The sequence below is a fragment of the Musca vetustissima genome, unplaced genomic scaffold (assembly GCF_032173495.1).
Source record: "Musca vetustissima isolate MV318-11 ecotype Yass unplaced genomic scaffold, APGP_CSIRO_Mvet_v1 utg1735, whole genome shotgun sequence".
In the NCBI taxonomy this organism is placed as follows: Eukaryota; Metazoa; Arthropoda; class Insecta; order Diptera; family Muscidae; genus Musca; species Musca vetustissima.
The window spans coordinates 187,296-213,230 of record NW_026887582.1 but is presented as its reverse complement, the minus strand read 5'-3'; the positions used below and the strand labels follow the sequence as shown (position 1 = coordinate 213,230).

The 25,935-nt window shown below is 33.1% G+C and overlaps 3 protein-coding genes across 3 annotated transcripts in view; 1 reads left to right on the top strand and 2 right to left on the bottom strand.

Annotated features, from left to right (window-relative positions):
• The window catches only part of LOC133335168 (uncharacterized), a 400,201-nt gene that overhangs the window by 235,957 nt on the left and 138,309 nt on the right, over window positions 1-25,935 (top strand). The gene's annotated exons all lie outside the window — the stretch shown is intronic.
• LOC133335151 (laminin subunit alpha) overlaps window positions 1-25,935 on the bottom strand; it is a 607,777-nt gene that overhangs the window by 543,962 nt on the left and 37,880 nt on the right. The gene's annotated exons all lie outside the window — the stretch shown is intronic.
• Window positions 15,346-25,935, bottom strand: part of LOC133335172 (phosphatase and actin regulator 4-like) — a 35,467-nt gene continuing 24,877 nt past the window's right edge. Inside the window, exons 2-5 of the mRNA XM_061543476.1 lie at window positions 19,360-19,524; window positions 18,672-18,770; window positions 16,050-16,646; window positions 15,346-15,374 (exon numbers count right to left, since the gene is read on the bottom strand). Coding sequence (XP_061399460.1) covers window positions 15,346-15,374; window positions 16,050-16,646; window positions 18,672-18,770; window positions 19,360-19,524 — 890 coding nt within the window. The remainder of the gene's footprint in view (window positions 15,375-16,049; window positions 16,647-18,671; window positions 18,771-19,359; window positions 19,525-25,935) is intronic.

The following is a 25,935-nucleotide window of genomic DNA, read 5'->3' as shown; positions in this document are numbered from 1 at the left end:
CAGCAATTGGGTGGAGCTGATTGTCCGGCCAGCTAGCATTATGATGTGGTCTTCCAAATTGTTCGAGACAACGAAAACCGCAAATGCGTCGCCATCACTCTCTCACCTTTGCCAAAACAAATACTTTCTTCAGCAATGTTGGCGAAAAGGTCATTACCAAATAATGTCTGGCGAAATGAACGTTCATTCAGCCAAACTTTCTTTGTGGCCATGATTCGTTTAATGTCCTTAGTGTGTAACGGGCAACTGCTGCTGAATGAATGCTCCCAGAGGATTTAATTAATTTAAATTAACATTCTCGTTAAAAATAATGCTGAAATAATTTATAGTGAAATGCGAGAATATTTAAAGCATATTAATGGATAATTAATTACCCAAAAATGAGAAGCGAAACTATTTTCAATTACAATTAATTTAATTTAAATTTATAAAAAATGTATTTGCCTATATCAAGGAATGGTTGCAATCGCTATACTGTTTTGGTAAGGTATTTTGGCTTACAAAAAAGCAACCTAAATATGGGTATTTTCGTTTTTATTTAAAATTTTTCTTATTTTCTCATTTATAATAGGACTATATTCACGTTTTCAATTTAAAATTCTTTCAAATATCTAAAGAATTTCCATATTCATCTTACAAATTTAGCAAAGAATTCAACAAAAAAAAGCAAAACAGAAAATCTCCATACATTTGTGTGTTTTCTTATTTCTAATTTTCAAAATTTGTATAGAAGTGAATGATGAATGCCTTTTGTTAGCACCACTTTTTGTGGTCATTCCCAGCCAGTTAGTCCGTCCGTCTGCCTTGTCCATCAACACATTGCGGCGCGGAAGTTTATTGTTGCCGAATGGAAACGTATGTATTGTTTTTGAATAAAATGTATACAAATCCATGCCACAAATTCAATTTCAATGTCAAAGTTTTTCGTTGAAATATTTATAGGAAAATTCTTGTCTAAATTAAGAAAGCAAAAAAAAAAAAATCCGAAAAATTCCAATTGAAAAGCTTTGATTTCATACCACAGTATGGTGATTGCAATATTTTTAATTTCATTGGACTGTATCTCGTCGAAAAAAAGAGAAAAATATATTATATGAAATAGTTGGCCACCATGACGTATGAGTGTTCCTTTATTGATTTAATTAATAAAACACATACGTTCCCATACACAATTCGCACACACACACACATTCTCATTCATGTGTTGTATTTTTCCAGTCATAAATATGAAAAATTACAGTAATTGTTTAAATTACTTGCAAACGAAGCGAAGAAGGAAGGAAGGAGAAAGTGGAAAAATAAAAAAACTGCAAACCATTCACCAGGTTGACAGCTTGTGACTATTGACAGCCACAGTATCCCCTGTTCAAGTGTCCACTTAAGAATATTCATCATGCTGTCCATTTTTATTTTCATGTTGTCGCCTGTCATGTCCTTTTGACATCTGTTGTTTGTAGGTGGTTTTATTGGTTGTTATTTTTTACTATTCGTTTTTCTCAACATTCCCCCATCCTCCTTTCGAAACTCTCAGGAGTACTCCCTAGTCGACATTTTCTATAGGTATGCATAGTAATTTGTTCAATTCTATATATATATATATCAACATTCTGATAGATGTGGGTGTGTTTGTTTGATGCAAATAATTGTTACATGGTTTGACATATCATCCTCCATTTATATTCTAGAGAATGACAGATGGTGCAAAATTTTATAGAAGTATAGTTGATGTTTACTGTGAATATAAGAACAAAAATACTAATGAGTGTCGGGTTGCTATCGATGACAGTTTTCATTTGGCAATAAATCATTAGTATAGGATAGGAGCAAGTAAATTACACACCTTATTTATATAATTCAAAAAAAGAATGATGCTTAAATAATAACTCTTTTCCCTTTCAAAAGAATAATTAAAAATAAGTGCAATAATATGGGGATTCTTGTCGAACCTATGCACTATTGTAAGCTTTTTTCAGGATCTCAACCAATGCTCTTCTGCACCACAAACCCCCTCCCTTCTGTGAAATCACTTTCGGAATCAGATTTTTTAAGAATAACTACAGTCAGAAACGGAAGTGAAGTTTTCATTCAAAAAATTATAATGAGTTCAGAATCCGGCATTGATTCGACTCCCTAGCTGTGTTTGAAATAACAGAATTTTATTTTAATTTGGTTCATCTTACTATCCGTAGAATAAACATAAGTTCACTTCCCTGTCTCTAGGTTTAAAATACAGAACTAAGAGTTTATTATTATGATAAAAATACAGTGCACCTTTAAACGGCATATACATTAATTTTTTTACAGGGCTAACCGTCTCTATGAGGATTTATATATGCCACTGAAATCCACTGAATTTATTACAACCAGTACAATGTAACTGTACTATTATATTATTTAAAAATATTAACCCTCAGTTCGATGACAATCGATTATAGAGCAACAAAAAACAAAGCACGTTCCTTGGCATTGTGAAATGTTCGTTGGATTTTCCTCCAAAAAATGAAAACACCAAATATTCACACACACATTTTCTTTCTCAGAATTATTATATACGTAGAAAATTATAATGAAAACAAGCGTCGCCACTAAGTGACAAAATTTTCCCATTACAAATGGCTGAGGATGTCTTTCGCTTATCTATTCGCCCGATCGCTTTTTAAATATTTGAGATGACGATCAGCAGTTTTACGAAAACAAATTTCATTCATGAAGCAGACCTGGGCTAAAAATAAAATCTTAAAAAAATTAATCGAAAATATTTGCACATGTCTATAAAACATGTGCATGTGTATTAGGATGTGCCTGCAATAATATTGAATAACATTAATTTTTCCGAAACTTTCTATAATATTTTGCAATAAAGTTCAGCAAATATTATTTATTGTGATTTTTTCTAATTTATTTATGTTATAACTTGTATTTAATTTCTGCATCTGCATATTTAGTTTTCGCTCCCACCCTAATAAACCGCACACAAACATCACGTACTTGTGTGTGGCCTTTAATATAATTGCTGTGACAATGTTGTTGTTGTTTCTGTTTCTGCTACATGCCAGGCTGGCAGATAAATATACGGAGATAACACAAGTTTTGTGGCAAACGATGTCTGTCGCAGAGGTAGCCAACCGACGACTAATGTTGCCGGCTGTGACGTTTTATCCACTAACAGGTGGTCATTACTAATGCAATTTTAAAAATTTCAAATGTGTGGGTGTCGATAATTTTATTTGCCACATTTTTCAATGGATGATAGAATACTTGATGAAATTAATTACTCAATTGAATAGATCAAAATGATTTTTTTTTTTTAAATTTATAAATTTCAGAAAAAAAAATTGGAATATCTGTTAAAATCGATAACAACATTTTCAATTAATAACATCCCAATGGCCGCAAATGAATGCTGTGTATGGCTTCGAATTCAACTACACCCCATTTTTATTGTGAGTAAAAATAATAATAATAAAATGTAATTAAACTAATTAATCTTAATCAAATATTTTTATTGAACGTTTACAGAAGTCATAAAAAAATATACACCCGCCCATCAAAAAGTACTAAAATCGTGTTCATCAAAAAATGGACTTTTCTTAATTAATTTATCACTTGTTTTACACCCTGCACTGATCATATTGAATAAAAACAACATGGATAAAAATAAATATAAAACCAACCAACAAAAAAAATATAAAAAATTCGTAATAAATGTGCATTGAGTGTAAACTGGCAATGGCCTGGCACACAGCGAAATGGCATACGCCTCAAACAAAAACAACAAAGCCATCGAATCATAAAATTCGCTTCAACAATTGATACATTATTCTGAAGTTACTGTTGTCTTGACAGCCGACGATTTGTTTCCTTGGCACTTGTCATTTCTCTCTCTTACATTAAAAAAAAATCCGTCATATCAAAATACCGTGTCGTGATAAAGAAGTAGCAAAATATTGTGTACCATTTCGATATGTTCTCCAAAATAAAATCGCAACAAACAAATAAATAATTCAATAAAGCTATGACGGAAATCGAAATCATATCACAAAAATATATTATCAATTGATGAAAATGTTATCAGTAATTGACAAGAAGCAAAAAATATGGCTATGATGATTGAAAAAAAACTCGAGTTAATTTTAGAGAAAAATATCCAACGGACCCGTCTCGATGAGGGTCTACTTGAGAGAAATAAATATTTAATATTTATCAATATTAAAGTTCTGTAGAAATAAAATGACATTTGGAAAATTATGAAATTGTTTATATAAGTAAAATTAACCGGCTCTGTGTATCATTAAGGAACGTTTGGGAAAACACCTCTCCCGTCGGCCATTTCTGGCGTTTCTGGTCAGTTGTAAAGGGTTTAAAACAGTTTTATGGTCGATTTTTAACTCCTGGGCGATGTTACGACTGCTAACATGAACCGGTCAACTTCGATAATTTTTCCGATTTTATCGGCATTAGAAATTCCAGAACGGAATCTACGAAACAAAAATTGCACATAATTGATTGTTGCTGTATAGGAACCATAAACACCATTCACAATTTTAGCCGCTTGACATGCATTTTTGTCTTTGTCAAAGAAAACTGTAAAATGTACCGAATTTTCTCTTTGTTCACTTCCATTTTTAACACCCTGTAACTCACAACTGAATGCACCAAACAAAAAACAGCAAAATATATTTTTACTGCGAAATGTCATTCTTCCAACGAGCATAAATCTGAAATCGTTTAATCGATGCATTACGAGAAATCTATCAGCATAGCCATCTGCGCAAAAAAAAAAATGGATGTCTTTTTCCCCAACCTAATAATATAATTTTGGCATTTTCAAATTGCATCTTGCACTTTAAGGATTTTTGAAAAGTTTTTAAACCAAATTGGGTTTCCATTGGTTAGAAAATCTCATTACCAAAAAATTAACTTTTTCGATAGCTCCCATATAAAGGCAATCACCATTATTCGGTATTTTGGGAGGTGTGGGCAAGCAAAACCTTGTCAAGTGCGTGGTTTTCTTTTTTGGACGCAATGTACCAAAAATATTCTGAATAACAATTCGGGTTAATGCAGCCGAAATTCTATCTGAAACATATTACTACGTTCGTGTCAATAGCCAATTAGCATAAATTTCCTATTCAAATTTTCAATAAAATTATTACACACATACTGGAACCGCCTCTGAACAAGTGCCTCTTTGTCTTCGAACTTGATCTGACTTTGGAATAAATATTATGCTGTTAAACATTTTGATCAAAACGGTTAATATCTTCTCGAGTTATCATGCCCACAGACAAATTGAGGGTCATTTCTAAATCGACTACAAATTTTGAGACACAGACATTTCTATGCGGTGATTATAAAAAGTAAATATTGTACAAATTCCACAACACCCTAATACACATTGGAATTTATGGAATGGAATGTGCAAATATATCAACACTTGCTATGGCCTTTCTACATCCCCATCCCCTAACAAATTAACAAAATTTATTCTACAGAAAAGTGATCGATCGTCTAATTATTATTGCGCTCCATTAAAATCGTTGTGTACTTGTTGTTATTGCTATTTTTATTTCTTTTAACATTTCTATACAATTAAATAAACACGAATGTTGTGGTTCCATAAAATGCTTGAATGCAAAATAATCATTAAATGGAAATTTGCATATTTTGTCATAAATAAAAAACCAACACAACAACAACGACACTTCATTATTAATAATATTGTTGTTGCTGTGTGAGTTTTTTATTTATTTTTGTTAAATTTCTTTTCAATTTATCGCTGCTGGCATACTCTTTATTTCTGATTTCTTTTCAATGCAAGCAAACAAACAGCTGACAGAATCGCACTCAACACGCTGCTGCCATAGCGATTAAATAATCGAAATCCTTAAAAGGCTTGAACCCAACCAAAAAGCCAAGCCAAACCAAAGTCAATCACGGAACGCGACACTTTGCTTCTAACAATCGTCTGTACAACAATGATTTTAATTACGTGCTGTGATTGTAGGACGGATTGTTGACTGACATTTGTTGTTGTTGTTGAACATGGTTTTTATGTTACTACCTTTGTATGGATGAATTTTGGAGAGGCAGAGGGAGAGAGGAAGCAAACAGTGCGGTATAGGAAATTAGGGCCAATTTGCAATTTGTTGGTTGTGAAGTGTCAGTGTCAAGTATTATATCAGATTAAAAATGAAATCGTAGACACGACTTTAGAAGCTTTGGATTTTACATCCATTTTAAAATGTATAAATTGGGGAAAATTTTCATGTATGGAATCTATATTAAATTTTTATTCGGTTTTTTTTATTCAGTTTACTGTTGGTTTCTTTAAAACTCCTAAAAGAACGATAACAGTATCAAGTTTGGCTATTTTTTATTTACAAACAAGTATCAAAATGCGCTCATCATATTATATTACCGAAATTGACAGCTGTAAGACGTATTACCACTTTGATTTGACATTTTTAATTGTTTTTTTTTTTTTTTTTTTTTTTTGAACACAAACCTACTTTTCAAATTTTAGATTAAACATTTCCACTGTATGAAAATACTAAACATGCTCCACTGTGATTGGCCCCAGTCATTGGTATGATGTGGCGACTCCTCGCATGATGTTGCCTTTGGTTTGATTCTTTGACCTCGCATCACAATTGAAAATTATTGTTTGCTTTTGGTTTTGTCACGAGCTAAAAACTAAAGTCCTTCTTTTGCAAATTAAAAACAAAAACTATATCAAAAGCAACTGAACTCTCTGTCTCTCTCTTCAACACAAAAGATGACAAAAAAACAACAATAGAATGTATCCAATTGAAATTGATTTATGGACATTGTTGACACATAATGTGCATGCCAGTATATATCTTTGTGGGATGATTTGAATTTCGATACCATAAAAAAGTTGCTGCTTTAGTCGAAATCAAATCAAGAGAACATTTTCGATTAATTAAAACACATAACGTTAATTTGAGTAGATGTTTGTATTTACCTGACTAAATACGCACAAACACATGCACACAAATATATTTTCGTTTAGTCTGACAATGGAAAAAAATATTCTTCAACTGTGATTAATATACATATATAAGTACGAGAACATATATTCTTCTTACGCATAATATCCGAACCACATTTGTGATACATTTCTTCGGAATGAGAGTGTGAGCAATGTGTGTAGATATGTGTGAATGAGCGAATTTAAAATTAAATTTATAGAAATTCCAAACAGATGATAAGCAAAATTTTAAATTGGTTTAATATTTTATTAAGGAAATGTTCAAAGCAATAAAAAAAATACTCATCATGGACTTTTTTCTGCTTGCCTCTGAACGCATGAATGAAGATAAAAAAGTTGATAAATTCATTTTGCCACAAACATCTGTGCTATTTGGCACTGAGATTCAAAGCAGAAAATGTTTTTGTTTGTTATTTTTTTGCTTTTGCGAAAAACGCCTTTGGCCCATATTTGAAATCTTATTTTAGTTATTATCATAAGAAGGAAAAATGTATTTTGGCATAAACATAGATTTGGTATTAGTAAGAGGATTATTATGTCGCACCCACATTAGCAAAAAAAAAAAATAAGTAACCACACAAAGAATACTTTTTTGTTATTATATTCAGTGTTGGATTGGTAAAAAAAGACTCTTCTCCGGGAATGAATATTTTTCTTGAATACTTTACAGGCAATATACTCAACCAAAAGCAGGATATTAAATGGACAGCAATGTGAATATATAGAGTTGACCACCCAATGATTATAGAAAATAGGGATCATTTTCGAAATGTAGATTGAGGACATAAATGAAGTTTTTCTTTCAATATTAAAGAATTTTTCCATTGCAAATTTTCATGCTCCGCTCAATTTGAGAACAAATATTATTTTTAAACAGAAACACTACTTTTGACAATTTAATTAGATTCGCTTTCCTATATATGAAATGATGGTTATCTACTTAAAACCACTAAAGAAAGTAGTAAAGTTCGAAATATATTTTTGAAAGCTATGGGTCCATATGCATCAATTTCAAACAAAAAAACCTAATAACGTCATTCAAGTCTCAATTTGATACTTTGTGCAAAAAAAAAAATACCTAAAATAGGACGGGAGCTATATCTAAATTTGAACCGATTTCAATGAAACTTGCCACACATTAATCTATGTTAATTTCAGTAAATTGTACAAATGTTGTGACAATCGGTTAAACTTTGGGCCTTTTTTGTACAATATACATAAAATCGGAAGAAAATATATATGGGAGCTATATCTACATAGATAATCTGCGCCAAATTTCTTCTAAAGACTCCCGCAATCTATTCCTTATATTGATCTATTCACAAAAATCGGCATATTTGAAATTAACAGGGAAAATCGTTCATTGGCCTCAAATGTTGAAATTTCCATAGAAAAAAAAAAAAAACAGATGAAATTTTTTACATTGTTTTCTTTTTTCCATTTTACTTTAAATGTAATTTGTTAGCGTGACAAGTCAAAAATATGATTTCCATTGTAAATAGTTTTGTAGAAACAAAAAAATAAATAAATGGCACAACAACAATAATAATTACAGTCACAAGCACACACACACACTACTAACAAATACGCATATATTTCCGTCTGTCATTGGTTTAGAAATGAATATCATAGATTTTTTTTTTTTTTTTGCAAAAGGTTCACGACCTCAGACACTATTTGTTGGGTATGTATAATTTTTGTTGGATTCGTCGGCAGCCGACACGAAATGTAAAAGCACATCAGTCGGTAATTTTTTTTAATTTTATGGAAAATTTTTATTAAAGTTTTCTATGTAAATCACCAACTATATTTCGTTCCTTATTTTTATTCTTTTTGGTGTTAGTTTTATCACAATTTTTATTTAAGCACTAAAATTATTTCTTTTTACTGGCAGTTCTGGCAAAAATAAGGACGACTGAAAATACACAGAAATAAGGAGTGTGAACACCGAAGAACACACACTCACACAAATACCGTCCAAGGATTATAGCATGAGTATTGAAAACTCTAGTTAAAGCATACCATAAAATAACATAAGAGCAAATGGAAGAGAGGAGTTAAAGAGAGTATGAAACTCTCTTAGGCATGAAACTTCTTTATGGAAAAGGGAAAACTGTGATATGATAGAAAAGAAAAACTCCACAAAAATGTTAACTAAAATAAAACGCAAAATAAACAACAACAGAACGCAATGTTGTATTTTCCTTTTACTTCAAATATATATCATTAAATATCCAAATTCCAAAAAAACTAAAACAAATATATTATTGCGTGCTAAAGTTCAAAGACCACATAAAACACCCAACACCCTCTGACGGTATTATTAAAACGCCAATGTGTCTGCATATCTCCATTAGAAAAGGAGTTACTGACTGACACACCCTGTAAACTTTTATTAACTACAGACCGCGCTTTGGTGAGTCTCAGCTGGAGTGAATGAAGCGACATTTTAATGGTCTAGCCTGGTATCCTTTATGATTTATTAAGCACACATAAGTATTAAAAAAAATAATAATAATAAGGTGTGGTGGCTGGAGTCAATTGCATAGGAAATTAGAAAAGATTAACAAAACTACAGTCAAGGTGTGTAAAGGGAACGAAAATGTTACTTGAAACATTTTTACATTATTGTGACGTGAATAAATATAATAAATGATACACAAATAACTAAAACTGAAAATTGTTTAGCTGCCTATTTTAATAATTTTTGAAAATTAATGAGTAATAAGAAAAAAATTTTGCATGTCCGTCCTGAACCCATCTAAACATAGGGATATAAACCTGTTTTATTTTACCTAGAATAACATATATTGGAAATAACGGACAGTCATTAAACAATTTAGCAATACGTTGTTCAAACGTTTATTTATTTACTTATGTATTTTTGTTTGTTTTTCTATTCGCGAAAAAAGAAAACATACAATAAAATTCATAAGAAATTATCCTTCAGCAATGAGGAAAAAACAAACTCGTAACAAAACTACGCATCTTTGGAGCAACATCTGTTTTATGTTAATTCCAAAAAACATTCGAAAACAAACCAAAAAACGTATCAGAACCTTGAGCAACTACTGTGAATATTTCTTTGTTAATAAAAGAAAACACACACAAATTAGCGTACACAATTGGTATTAACTAATGCATTGTTTTATTATTATTATTTTAATTAATTATTTGTTTAGCAGCACATTTCATTTTCATTTTGGCATTGCCGCCAAGTTACCGGCAAATCAGACACACACACCAAATTTCGTGTGTGTGTGTGTGTGTATGTGTTCGTTTGCGTGTCTTTTTCACAGAGAGGGGGGAAAATAACACAACAATAAAATCACACAAAACGAAAATAAATTATTCCATTTTCATTATTGACACCATCCATAATTGACGAACAAAAAACGACGAACGGAGAAAAACAATTTGATTTTCTGCAATAAAACGACATTTCCGTCATTTCCGCTAATAAATCATGTGACATCCACTCGGACACTCGGTCATATTCATTCATTGTTGTTTGTGTTTGTAGCTGTCACTTGTAATTTTCCTTCTTTATTGCAATTAAAATTCCAATCAAGCCACAGACACGGTTTTCCACAAATGCCACAAAGCAGTAATTCGGGATCAAAGAAGAGCAGCAGAGTGGCAGAAAAAAAAAACACAGAACGGTACACAAGTAACATGGATAACGTTGCATAAAAGATACAAAAGTAAAATGGAAACCACGATTAACGATACCACTACTTAGGCACAGAACCACCGACGATATATTGGTGGCAAAGGAACAACACAACACATCAGATTGCTACACAATGTTAGGGATGCGAATACGGATATTGAGAAGGAAAGGAGTCACTATGCATGAATGACATGCTTCCAATTTTCTACACATCACACACACACAAACACGTCTACAACATTGCTATATTATTATTTTAATATTTTTTTTTAATTGCCGTCATTTTTATATTTATTATTTTTTAGCTGACAATATCATAGCATATCCTATAGAACACAATTCGATTGTTAACATTCACTATTTGCATTTTTAATTTTTTTGCGAAGCAAATTTTCTTGAACTTGTTATCAATTTTGTTTCTTTCTTAAAACGAAAAACACTTTTATTTTTTATTTTTCTTCTTTTTTTTTGCAGATTTTTTTATTTGTCTACAAGAACGACGCTCTCACCAGCAATATTCAAACGATTTGTTGTTGTATTGCATTGCTAAATTTTGATGGTGTTTTCTTTATTTATTTCATTTTTTGTGCTTTATTTACGATTAATTAACGCCATACAAAAATGAAACTCGAGTAAGCCGCCGCCGCTTTACGCTGCGTACATTAAACGCCAACTGAGTTCGTCGGTTCATTGAAAGCGGGTGGCTATGCGAAAAACAAAACGCATACAATTTTATTCGACCGCCCTGTTCGGCATCCTTTTCGTTTTGCTATAAACAATGATGAAAAGAATATGAATGAAAAATGTCGCAATGGAAATGAAAGAGAAATTGTGCTCTCTTCCAAGCTCTCTTTTTTAACGCTTGCACTCGCTCGTTATCTCTTTTGTACATAGCATGTATTGAAGAGGTGCCACAGCTATAATTATTTGCCGTAAAAGCTGATAGTATGTTTACATGGAAGATGGAATTTGTTATGCATATGTAAGTATTTGGGTCGTTTATTTTGAATGTGGTTTAAGTCTATTTTAGCCAGTGTTGCCAATTTAGCACTTTTAGTGCTAGATTTAGCACTTTTTAAACTCGTTTAGCACCAAAAAAATTGATCTAGCACCTAGCATCTTTTTTAGCATTTTTTATTTATTTATTTATTTATTTTTTTTTTTTTTTTTTTTTGGATATTTTCAAAACTTTCCGTCTATTTGGTTTTATACTAAAAAATTTTCCGTTTTTCGATTCCACATAGACCTATTGAGTCATATGGTAACTGTGACATTGTCTGGTATTAGGTTGTTTATTTGGGAAAATGAAAAAAAAAAAACAATTATGAACCTAAATTATAAACTTTCTGGAATGTCATATTATAGCCACTTCATAGTAGCAAAAATGTGTCACGCCCCACTTTATATGGGAGTTATGTAAAAAAATGGACGTACTTTAAAACTTTAAAAGTATGCAAATAGGACGGAAATTTTAAATGGAGTATCAAATGTAGAAATTGTCCACATAAATATTTTCTACCCTAACAGAGGCCAGAGAATACGGCTAAACCCCTCAAAATACCGAAAATAGGTCGGTACTTTAAACCAGCCTCCGAAGCATACGCGCAATGTGATATTACAATCAATTAAAAAACGTCCATGACTGCTTTCTGGAGGCTACCCCGAAACACGGCCAAATTTTGATAATTATTGGCATGGAGATTTCCAGCCTAATGAGAATCCTATTTTAACGAAGCTGTGTACAATCTATTATCTTCACCAAGCCTAGGTCAAGTAGGAAGATGGAACACATTGGTCCACTCCTTCTGGTACCTCACCCATAAGGGGTCCAAATTTTCAATATTTATAAATCCATTATCAGGCGAACGGAATGTCCGATATGAACCAAACAATGCACAACCCATTATTTTTACGAAGTCTAGATTATTTCCAAAGCTGGGACCCATTGGTCGACTACTTCTGGTACCTCCCCCACGAATGGTCAAAATTTTCAATATTTATAAATGCAATATCAGGCGAATTATTATTGCATTGGAATATTATCAATACCAACCCTATATCAATTCCGAAGATTGGACCCAGTAGTTTATAAAATTTTATCAACATTAAATCCGAAACCTCTTTGATAAAAACATATTTCTTATATAAAGCCAATAATATAATCTGTGTGTAATTCCGAAGACCTCCGCAAACCACAGGCTGGGGGTATATATCTGTCGGCAACACCGACTGACACTTTTTTACTAGTTTCCAATGAAAATCCAAAATGTCAAATTATAGCTAAATCGGTTGGGGACACATATATCCCATTTTCAATACCATCCTAGGAATGTTTGCAATGTGCAGAATTTCAAAGATCTGTCGTCAATGTTGCGTGTTATATATACATGGCTATATCGACATAGGATTTTATTCTGATTATGAATAAATAGGATATCAGGTGAATATTTACAGGTCTTGCAAGCAAATTTTAAGATTTCATTATTAGCTATAAACGAAATTCCTTCTATAAATTTTTAGCACTTTTATTTGGCACTTTTTTAAATTTTTTAGCACTTTATAGCATTTTTTTAAACAAAATCTAGCATTTTTTAATGGCAAAGTTTTGGCAACACTGATTTTAGCCGCTAATACAAATATTGGTTTTCCAGAGAAATTAACAAAGCATATTACGTTATATATTCTATCATATTTAAGGACACAGAGCCACAAACAAAACATAATACCGCTTAACAATGTTTTTGAAAGAAATCACACCCAAACCTTTAAATATCCCACTATAAGAAAAAATGGACTTAAACCACTTTCAAAATAAACGATTCATTTGTTTGTCTAACATTTTCTAGTGAAATAGATCCCTTCCTTTGATCCATTCTAACAATATTTGCAATTCTTTACATATTCAAGAAGAAGCACATTTTCAATGTGTTGGTCTATACATCTTTTTTATTGAACTCAAAATGTGATGAGTTTCAAGTTTGTTGAAGGTAAAAAGGTAGGTTTGGTTGATACAGATACATGCGTTCCTAAATAATGTAAAAAAAAAATATATTGTATTATAGATTCTCCCAATGGTGGGATTTTATTTCCTTTTCTTCATAACGGGCAACCCCAAAAATATGGCCATATTTACATTGGCATAGCTACTCTCTCTCTCTCTCACGCTCCCTCAGTATAAACTTTTTATTGAAAGAGCAAGTCAGTGCTCTCTTTTGCTCAATATTTCCAAATTCACTGGGCCCCATAGCGATATTGTTGTTGTTTGTTTTATTTGGTCATTTTTATTTAACAACAAAACCCACAGAAGCAGAGAAGAGCGAGCGTAAACAAAACAAATAATAAATGATTAGATAAAACGTAGAACGTTAAATAACACCAACAACAACAACAACGACTACAAAATGTAAACATGTGCATAATAAACAATTATTTTTAAATAAAATATTCATATTTATTTCTTGTTGTTGTAGTTGTTCTATTCATCTTGAAAGATAATGAAATGGGCGTGAGCAACGACTGAAATAATTTATAAAAGCCACTTTTTTTTTTGAAAAGAAAAATAAACAGCTGTGAACAGACAGCAACAGCGGGTACGGTAGGTTAGACAGACAAGTCTCGTCGTGTTGGAGGAACAATTTGTTTAAACAATTCCACCTGAAATGGTCATGCAAATGCAAATCCTATTTTATAAGCACTGCAGCAGCAGATAGTAGGATGATGAGTAGTGGCGGAACACGTTGCCATAAAAAGTTATAGAGCAACAAATAAATTAGACGACGACAGCGAAAACTGGTATTGTGCGGAATGTTGTCGAGGCGGATTAAATAGATAACTTATTATTGTTTGTATACATTTTAAAGAAATATAATTAAATGGGACACATATGGAACGAATGGCCTAATATGTGATGTGTATGAAAGCTATAGGGCGTACAGAAAATGTTAAAACTTTTTATATAAATAAACAATAAGCAATTATTGGCAGGGGCCGACCATAGCATACCCTACGCAACTGCGATATTATCGATAGTGGAATAAATAATACTTCATGATGCTAAGACAATTTTTGTCCTGATATTTTTATTTGTTTGAGTTAATTATGAAACATTGAATGGTAACCTCTCATATTTAGCCAAACTTCGTTTTTCGGGTAGCCCTCATATAACGATATATCCCATAAATCGAAATTGTTGGAATTTTGATCACGTTTTTTAAACGAATTAGCAGTTTTTATGTATTTAAGGTTCTAATTGGGGGATTTTGGATTCCCATTCATTGGAATGACTGATATCACAAGAATCAATCAATTCTTCAACATCCATTGTACACAATACTTCATATATAGACACATCTAAATGTTTTCTCATTCCTGGAAATCGATTCTTTCTTATCACTATATTGTGTACAGAATGCCATCAAAATTTTTTGAAAAATTTTAAGCTGCAAATTTAATTTTTTGCCGCTAAAATCGCGATTTCAGCTATATAATGCATTGGTGTAATTTTTTATTTTAAATAATAATTTATTTGTAAACTATGCGTAAAATTGGCAGAAAGAAAAATAATTTTTGAATCATGATGTACGATGTGATAATTTTGGCTAGCCACAAATATGAAAGCATTGCGTTTTTTTTTTAAATTAAAATAATATGTAATAGCTTATTTACCAATATAACTATCACACAGTACTGGAATTGTGAAAATTTGCAATTAATTGTAATAATAATTCTCCTCGAAATGATATACAAAAACTTGTCTTACAATTTCCCATACAATTATGTAGAGCGTCAGCGGCCACCGCAACGAAATTCTTACGGAAGGAAATATTTTCAGGATGTCTTTAATGGCCGACATAAACTTAAGGAGGAAGCGCAGCTGTGATAGTAACACTGCAAATGTTACAAAAAATGTCGACAACAAAACTACGAGGTAGGCAATAAATTAAATTCATTTATTACAGGAAGGACAAAGTGGGAAACAGAGGGAAAATATAGAAATAAGCCAACAAATTGTGTTATAAAAAAGAGAAAAAAATACACAATATTAATACCTTATGATGCTGACATTTACAATGTCATTAAATAAGTCAAATATTAAGTTCAGGAAAATGCTAACATCATCAATATTAATAATAGTCGTAATAAGAATACCCATCACCGGCATCGAACACCATCTTCGCTAGCACCAACACCAATAACATCATCATTTGTAGATGTATTTTACCACTGACAATAATAACAACAAATGTAATAAATAAAAAAATAACAAAAACAGAAATAATAAAAAATACAACAAAAAAACTAATAACACAACAACCAAAGAAACATAATAAAAAAACAAACAAACAAAAAACATAAACTCACCGTTATTATTGCTGATGGCAAATCGTTGTTGCAACTGTTGCGCCAACGCTTGATGATGCTGGGCCAATGGTGTCAAGGGTGGTGGAGGCTGTACAACACCCAACGACGGCGATGAGTGTGCTGCAGCACTGCCACTGGACGATGCGTCTGCTGTTGCACTACCACCGGAATTTGTATTGTTTGTGATGTGTGTCGCTGCACCACTACTAAGTGTGGGAGTTATGCCACCGGAGGCATTACCGTTGTTGGTGGAATGTGGCATGGTAGTTGCGTTACTACTACTACCACTGGCGCTGTTACCACTACTACTACCACCAACACCGTTAAGCATTAGATTGGCCTGATATTGTTGTAACGGGGACAACGAATTGGCCATTTGCTGTTGGTGCGACGGTGTTTGCGGTGTTTGTTGTTGCTGTGATTGCGGCTGTTGTTGCTGCTGCTGTGAAGCAGCATTAATACTACTACTGCCGCCATTGCCCGCTGAGGCATTGGCTAAAATGGAATTATTTTGGACGGTCGATGATAAAATCGAGCCATTCGCATTCACTGCTGAATTATTAACGGCACTTGAATCATTGTAATAAGATTCCTCACCTAAAATAAATAAAACAAAATATAAAAATAATAATAAAGGAAAAATAAATTAAAATAATAATACAGTGTAATAGCAATGATCTGGACTCCGCTAATGCGGATTATTCGGCATTTCACAAAATTTTAAAATATAAAACTATTTATTTAAATGATAAATAAAGTAAAAAAATATAAACCAATTAAAAAACGCCAATAATCCGATTTGGGGTCCGCAATCAATTATCTGGATTAACGGATTTTATTGTATAGAAATTAATAAATAAAAAATTGAATTAATAAAAGCAGAATGTGTAATTCTCTTTACGGGAAAGCTTTGTGATAACAGTAGCTTTTGAATTAATGAAAATGTTATGTTGAAGAACTTGAAAAAGCTCGATCTAGTGTTGAGTAGTCAAACTAAACCACTAATAAAGCGCTGATAAATTTTATTTAAATTTCCGCCAGATGGCGCCAATTTAAACAAATATTTCATTTGCAGAGGGTAAATTAAACCTATCGCCCGCAATATTCGACAAAAAGAGAAAAATAATATTGGGTTGGAGAAATTGTTTAAAACAGTTATGGTCTATTTTTTTATGTATTTATTGATGCATTTTTTTATGTTTTTTTTTAATGTTTTATTCCAAACTAACATTTTATAATCGTTTAGATTTCGAGGTATATTATGCGCACAATCAATCATAAATGGATGCTATATATCGATTTCCATTTATTTGAAAAGACGTATAATTTCCTTTTTATATAAAATCGGATGAAATTATACATGGGAACTATACTATATCGATTTGAACTGAACCGATTTTAATAAAACTGAACACTCGCTATTCTAGTCTCAAGTCAATAGCCTGTGCAAAATTTCGTCTCAGAAAAACGATTTTTTAAAACATTTATTAAATGCAGTCGACGCTCGGTATAACGAAATTTACAAAATATTGTAATTTTTACACTGACTACCGTAATAACAAATGTTTTCAAAATTTGTATATTGGGATAATGAATGGCGCAAAAAATAATGGGTTTATCTTTTTAAAAAAAAATATGTGAACATGTTACTATTATGGATATTATATTAAATATTTTATTTTTATTACGGATAACTTTGAGATATAAAGTATGTTTCGCTATAAAGAATGAGCCAGACAATATATAATTCGTAATACCGGGCATTGATTGTACTATGATTTAAGGTGCTTCTATATTTGAAGTTTGATTTCAAGCATGACTTAACGTTATACTAAACATAGAAAACAAATCTAACAATATTATTACAAAAGGACAACTACTATTTTCTTATTTATATAACATCGAACAACACCACTATACTCTCTCCCTCTCCAACTCCTTAAACACTGTAACCATTCTGTCAGGATTAAATATTCCAAACAGGTAGAGTGCATAATTATTGATGACAGCCAACATTTGATCGTTTATTATCTGGAATGCATTTGCAGAAAAAGAAAACATTATTCGTTGCACTTGTTGGCTTGGCTCTTGTTGGCTGGAGTATCGATGATGAGGAGAGCTTGTCAGCCTGCTGCTTTCCTCCCAAGTCAATCCACATTGTGCTAAACATAATTGGCTTATTTTAATAATTCTTTAGGCTTATCTTGTCGACAACACTGCGCTTAGCTTTAGTTTACTGCTAAATGCTGGTTGTCGACTCTGCGCATATTTGTAGTCTAGCTGGTTTTCTTAAATCTATCCATAAATCGATGGGCATGATGTCCAGAGAAACACTTTCAGAATAGATAACAAAATGCTAATTGACAGGAATTATGGAGTTGAAGTACAACTTCATGGTAATTTGTTTGCAGTCTAGGATTATTACAAAATATCCACATAAGATTCTGAGTTTAGTTTGTTCAAAGAAGATTCTACACGAATAGATGAACAGTGGGATAGAGAATTTAGATATTACAGGACGTTTTACGGGCCAAGTAAAGGTTTGCGAATAATAATTTTTAAAAAAATGGGCAACTAATTTCATTACAATTGTAAATGAATACTGAACGCTACTACACTTACCTGGTTCTTGAATATTCCCCAGTGGACTTTCGGGCAATAAAATACCTTTTTGAACAAGTTCTTCACGATTGGCACGTACTGATATTTTGCGTTCAAGGGCTGTAAAGAAATATCGAAAGAAACAATTATTATTTACATAAATCAAATAAAAAGTGCTCAAAGGGGGCATTTTTGTTAAAGAAGGACTGGTTAGTGAGATGCAATAATTGGTCACATTTGGGGGTCATATACACAGCTATCCTGATCAACAAAAATCGATGAACCGTACGAAACCTATTGATGTACATTAAGACAACGTCGAAACACCGTAAAGACATGAGGTAACATGGTATTAATGGCACTGGATCTTGTAACGCGCCTGGAAATCTTTTTTAAGGTCGGCTTATGGTCGAAAGTTCTGTCACAAGCCAGCTAAGTAAGTAAGGATCTTGAAACTGTGATACGGTTCACAAGAAATGATAGACTTGTCAGAATAAATAATTTTTATGGGCTGTCCCAACCCCTTTCTTTTGGAGACGAAAAACCATTTGAGCTACTGATCATATCTAAACGTGTTCCTTGCCCAGAAATTTTATATGTGTATACATAGTGTCGATGTAGTAGGAAAAACCAACAGAAATTGTGTCACGAATCTTGATTTGTCCCAATGAGTTAATTGTATTATCCTATATACTGTTACTCTACTTACACTTTGATGCAGCTTCGAACTTTTCGCTTTTCTTTTTCCGCCGCCATTTCCACGGCTTGAAGAAACGACCCAAAGCACTTAATTTGCTTTTACGCTCCAAGGGTGGTGTGCGTGTACCAGAACCTAAACTATTTGTACGCAATGCAGCACCGTTTTGTTTTTTAGCTGGAAAGAAAACAAAATGGAAAAATCAATTAAAATCAAATTCAATTTGAATCTATTTTAAAGAAAATTTATTTAAAAAGTATACAAAAAGGACTTAGAATATCTCTAGAGTAAATACTTCCTTATATTTGTGCTCTCACAATTTCATAATTTCAGTCAAACAATGTGCTGATGGGAAAATAAACAACAACATCACATTAACTCCACACAGAGGCGGAGTGGAGCAACAAAACGCAACTTCCTGTTTAACCATATTCAGAGAGGTAGATAAAAAAAAACAACTACAACAAACAAATAAAATCCACATTTAGAGGTGCATCATGTGGCAGCTACTGGTTATTAACTGTAATGCGATGTTTGATGCACAGCAGCGAAGAGTTGCCTCATCACATGACCGTAAAACTCTGAGTGTGATGTGTGTTGGAGATGGGGTAGGCGCGACGTAAACACTGCTGGTTTTAATAACACACTAACTGACTGAAAACGAAATTGGCAAGTGACGTATATTGTGACGTCGCTCAATCGACATGGCGTTTTTTGTGCTACAACGTAATATTAGTAGATGCGACTTAACGAGGAGGAAGAGGAGGCGGAGATGGTGTATGACTTCAATAAAACACGCAACTGTTGTATGTGTGCGGAGGATGATTATACTCGTCTGTGAAGTAAGACAAGTATAAAAAACAAAAACAAAACTAGTTGGCGAACAATGCAAATTATGGCAAATAAAAACAATGCTGTGAACATAAAACTAAAGTACCAAAAGTAGTAGATAACTACCAATTGAAAAAAAGAAAAAAAAAATCGACACAGAGATACGACAGAATGAATAACAATTACCAGATGTGGAATTGAGATTATCGAAGGAGGAATCAGTAAGGGACTTGAGCGAAAATAAGAACAATGTAAATAAGGTTTTTTCTCAACGTGATCGAAAAATATTAAGAATTTTGGGAATTATGAATAAAAAATATGATCTGCAAATATTTTATTAAAATCAGTAAAACAGAAATAACCATCGTGAATAGTATAATAATATAAGAACCGCCGAGAATGAAAATATGATTTAAAATTGAATTTTGGTTTTTTACATAAATCGAGTATACTCTAATTGAACAATGTCCCTTTGAAACTTCAATTTAAAATCTCAACAACTCTTGTATTTATAATGAATTGTTATTAGTTAGTTAGATTCTAAAACTTTAAACGCCTTTCTCGATTTTTTTTTTTTTTGTAAATTGCGGCTACAAATAAAAAAGATAACGAATGAGCCTAACAATATATCATTCGTAATACTAGGTGTTGTATGTACTATGATTTAAGCTCCATACTCTCTAAATGCATGTTCGAATATGGTAAAAAAAATATTCGAAAAAAGTTTAATTTCAGGGTTGAACATTGTAACCATTCTGTCAGGATTAAATATTCCGAACAGGTAGAGTGCATAATAATTGATGATAGACAACATTTGATCGTTTATTATCTGGACGATAAAAAAAATAAAACTCCAATCGGCCCCAAATTTTAGCACACTATTATGTGCGTACATTACTATCGTATGCACTAGGATAAATCAAATCGGTGAAGATCTTCCTTATTCTCGAAATTGGTTTTGGGGAACGCTAATGATCATAGTTCACACCAGAGCCAGACGTGCACGCTTTCTCATTGAAATATCACTAGAAAGAGTATTTGTTTCTAAATTCGGGATATAATCTCTCCTGATTTCACACTTACGGTCAATAACAGGGTACATTTGTACCTTTTTTTGAATAAAAATGCTGTAAAATTTTTAATAATGGAGATATTTGGATCAAATTTTGAGGAATCATTCTTGAGGTATTTTCACACATAATCGAAGAAAAAAATTATAAATATTTTCCATATATATAATTTTTACAATTTTTTAAAGTCATTACCTACGTAGATCAATAACCGTGGTACATTTGTACCCATCCAAAGATAGCTCTGTAACTCATTAAAAAATTGGACTATCGTGAGGTTTTTTGTTTTAAATTAGTCTATACTAATCTGATCTAGGTGTAGGAACTCAAAATTATATATACATTAAAATAAAATATATTTAAATCCATGCTAGATATAGATAGATTATCATTTAAGCATAGATTTAAATATATATTATTTTAATGTATATATAATTTTGATTTCCTACATCTACATCAGATCCGTATAGACTAAATTAAAACAAAAAACCTCACGATAGTCCTATTTTTTAATGAGTTACGGAGCTATCTTTGAATGGGTACAAATGTACCACGGTTATTGATCTACGTATACTTTTTTGGTTATTGACCGTAGGGTTAATAGAAGTTTTAAATCCGAGAATTATGAATATACGAACCAGTAAAATTCACCATTTTTCTACTTTATATAATGGTTGTATGCTTTTCAGAGAAATACTAGCATTTTCTTCTCTAAAAGTTCTATGCATTTTATTCCGCATCTCGTACATATTCACCTTAGTACCTAGGCAGATGCATCAGCACAGAATGACTGTCATTAGTAGATGACTAAAGCTGTGAGAATTTGCCAGCACCGGCAACATACAACACTGCTTTGTGGCACAAAACAGTAGGCAAGCGCAAAAAGCAGATGACAACGGCTTGCGGTTAGTTCGATGTAATGTCGTCGTCGTCGCTGTGTGCACGCTTTTTGTACAACTTTTATAAACTTTAATGTCTCTTGTGCTGAGACAGCTCTAATCTTTGCAGCATAAAAGCATTGTCAAACAAAAAACCACCCAGATACTATCAACAATAGGTAGGTGTGTGTGTGTGTGTCCGGGTTTGTAGGTGGTGGTGGGTAGGTCGTTTTGTTCGCAAATAGAGGAAGATCTTTGAATTGCGGTATTTGTAGTATAGAATAAAAATACACACAAACCCACACTGAGAGAATAAGAATAACAATCAACAACAAAAACGAAGTAAGAAAAACTCATTAAATGCGATGGGCGATGATGATGATGGGAATTGAGGAAGGAAGCGACAAACGAAACGTCAGAACATGCAATTGCCGCTCCAACAAATGTTATGGTTATGTTCACAAGTTCTTTATGTTTTGCGTCAATGCAGCGTTTGTCAGGCAAATCAAAGTAAATGAAGTGCTGAGCAGTGTCGCTGGCATATGGGTGCATACCTCGCACACACTCACACGCTTATGAGTATGTATGTGTGTCAGTTTAACGCTTAAATTGCACTTTGTCTTTGGCGAATTGTTGTCGAATGCATGCCCGAACGATGTTCACAACCCAATGTTATTGCTCTTGTGCCATTTACCGAACATACAACAAGCCATACAATGACTTTTGTGCATCGCGAACGAACGGTTCGATGGTTGATTGGTTGGATGCATGCATGTTGATGTGGCATCAACATGTGGAGCATCCATCCCATGTGTACATCAGTCGATTAATTGTTGTGGCCACTGTTCGCTGCGCCAATAAGTGATGGCATTTTCGGTTGTTCGCCTAATTTATGGCAAAGTGTCACGTGACTGTTGTGGCATTTTAACGGTTATGAGCAACATTTTTTGAGTTTTGAGTTTGTCCATGGCATGAATGGGTGTGCGGTTGGGTGGGGGTTGAGACTGATACTATCTGAAATAGCAACAAAACACAAATTCAAATTTATCTATGCCACACCAAACATGCCAACGAGAGTTATCGTGGTAAGAGAATAGACAAGAAACAAATCACAATTATATTTTATTGTTTTAAATTATAATAAATGTGACATTAGAATACGACCAACATACATACATATGTGATTTGTATCTAAGGTCATCTGAGAGTGCTTGCATGCAACAGAATGCAAGGGGTATTCATGAGGTGGCTGTTAATCCATTATAGTCATCATAAATATGTTACATGACACTTCGTCTAATGGGTATTTTTTAAATTCCTCCAACCTAATTTTCTGTTTCATCTCCGAGGTTATGAAATACCACACAACTGAACACTATATGAAAGATTTAGGACGCTTTATGTGAATTCGAGCGACAAGTTTTCAGTCTAGAAGGCGATAGGTTCTGCGTGGTACCATCGTAAGTTGTAACTGATGTTGTTAAGAGTCTATATATTTTCCATAAGTTGGTCTGGTCGAACAAGGGAGACTTCTCCCGCTCCAAAGAATGCAGACTGATTCAAATTATTTCAGAACACAACACCAGCAATGAACAAAAGCTATCGAAAAAATATTATGTATGTTCTTACAAGGAAAGATGGTTACAATTCCTTCTGGAATCTTTCCACGCATAACTTCACCAAAAATTTGATTTTTTTTTTTAGATATATTAGGTTGGGGACAAATAAATCCATTACTTTTTCGTCGAAAATGTCGATAAAATTAGAGAAATGATCGAAGTTGACCGGCATGTTAGCAGTCGTAACATCGCCCAGAAGCTAAAAATCGACCATAAAACAGTTTTAAATCATTTTCACAAATTGGATTCATAAACAGAAAATATAGGATGGATCGAATTTCTATCTGCGAAGCCTTGGCCAAACGGAATGAGATAGACTCATTTCTTAAACGGATGGCGACTGGCGATCACATAGGATAATCCTGTGCGAAAACGATAGTGGTCAAAGAGCGGTGAAACCCCTCAAATGGTGGCCAAACCAGAACTAACGGCCAGGAAGGTTCTGCTATGCATTTGGTGGGAATGGAAGGGGATTATTCATTATGAGTTGCTTCCATATGGCCAAATTCTGATCTCTACTGTCAACAACTGGAGCGTTTGAACATAGCAATTGACCAGAAACTGCCAGAATTGGCCAACAGGAGAGGTGTCGTGTTCCATCAGGACAACGCTAGGCCATACACATCTATAGAGACTCGCCAGAGACTTCGGGCGCTAATTTGGGAAGTTTTAACGCATGCGCCATACAGTCCGGACTTGGCGCCAAGCGATTATCATATTTTTCTTGCATTGCAAAATTTCTTTAATGGTAAAAAATTGGTATATAGGGAGGATTGTGAAAATCGACTACTTGAATTTTTTTGCAAATGGAGAGCAGGACTTCTATGAGAGAGACATTATGAGGTTACCTTTAAAATGGCTGCAAATCATACAAAAAACGATGCATATTTGGCCCAGATCGGACATTCCGAAGCATGTTAAATAAAGACCTGTATTTCATATAAAAATAATAGACTTCTTTTTCCCCAAACTAATATTTTTTTGCCTGGGCCAACATTGGGCCACAAGAGGTTAAATACCTTACATCAATCCCTGATGCCTTCCTACGTCCATGAATTTCATGAATTTGTCTAATTTGTTTTAACAATTCCATAGCTGATTATCGTTTTAACACTCTCCCCAAGTTAAGCATGCAATCATCTACTTGTAGCCCGTTCACATTAATTTGAACATTTCCAGACAAACGACGTCGACTTGTTCAAATGCCACAATAAATTGCATCAAATGTTAGCTGCATCTCGTTGGTGTTGTTGTCGTTGCCTTAATGTTTCCATAATTAGTTCGCATCAATGCCTGAGGATTGTTTGTGTCTCAGTTCGTGGTGACTACTCACTACCTTTGGGCTGTGTGTCAGAACCTTTTCTTCTTTAGCTGTTATCATTGGTGTATCTCCTAGTTCACCTGACGCAGAGGTGGTGTATAGATGATGAGAATGCCGTTGAGTAGATATTTGGTCGATTCAAGCAGCAGAATACCAACCATCAAGTGGGTTTTAAGGTTAATTAGACTTTCTTTAGACCAATAAAGGCACGATAAAAGCAATTGTGGTAAACTTAGGATGAGTATATAATAGTAATTATAAATAAATCTTTGAAACACCGGTTATTTATTGTGTGTATCATATTTTTCGGTAAATTAAAAAGTAAACATTAAAACAATTTAAACGAATTCTATACAGACAAAAACTGTAAAGTAAAAGAAACGGTTCCCCACTAATCAATTCCAAAACGATTTTTAGCAATGATACACATACAAGCGTATGTATGTCTCCGACAAAAATTGTATGTAAACAAAACTACATTTTTTACAAAAAAAGTGTAATAAACTTTGTACAACGGAGAACAACTGTCAACGCCATCCATTTGGAGGAGCACCAATCTACGTACTCACAACACAAAACATCTGTGGTCACTTACAGTTTTCTGTGGCACAGTCAGGCAGCAATCGGACAATGGCAGCAGGTCAATTCCAGAGACATAGTTAAAGAAACGAATTTACGCTTGAATGGAATTCGAGTGGCCCCAGAGAAACGTTGCCATTCCAATCTTTTTAACATTGATACTGGACTGAATGAATGGATGACTGACTGTTTGTCAGTCTCGTTCGGTTCGCTGTTACAATAATCATTGTTGCAGATCTCATTTTGTTACGCTTAAATACATGAATTGCATTTTGCTCTACAACTGACAC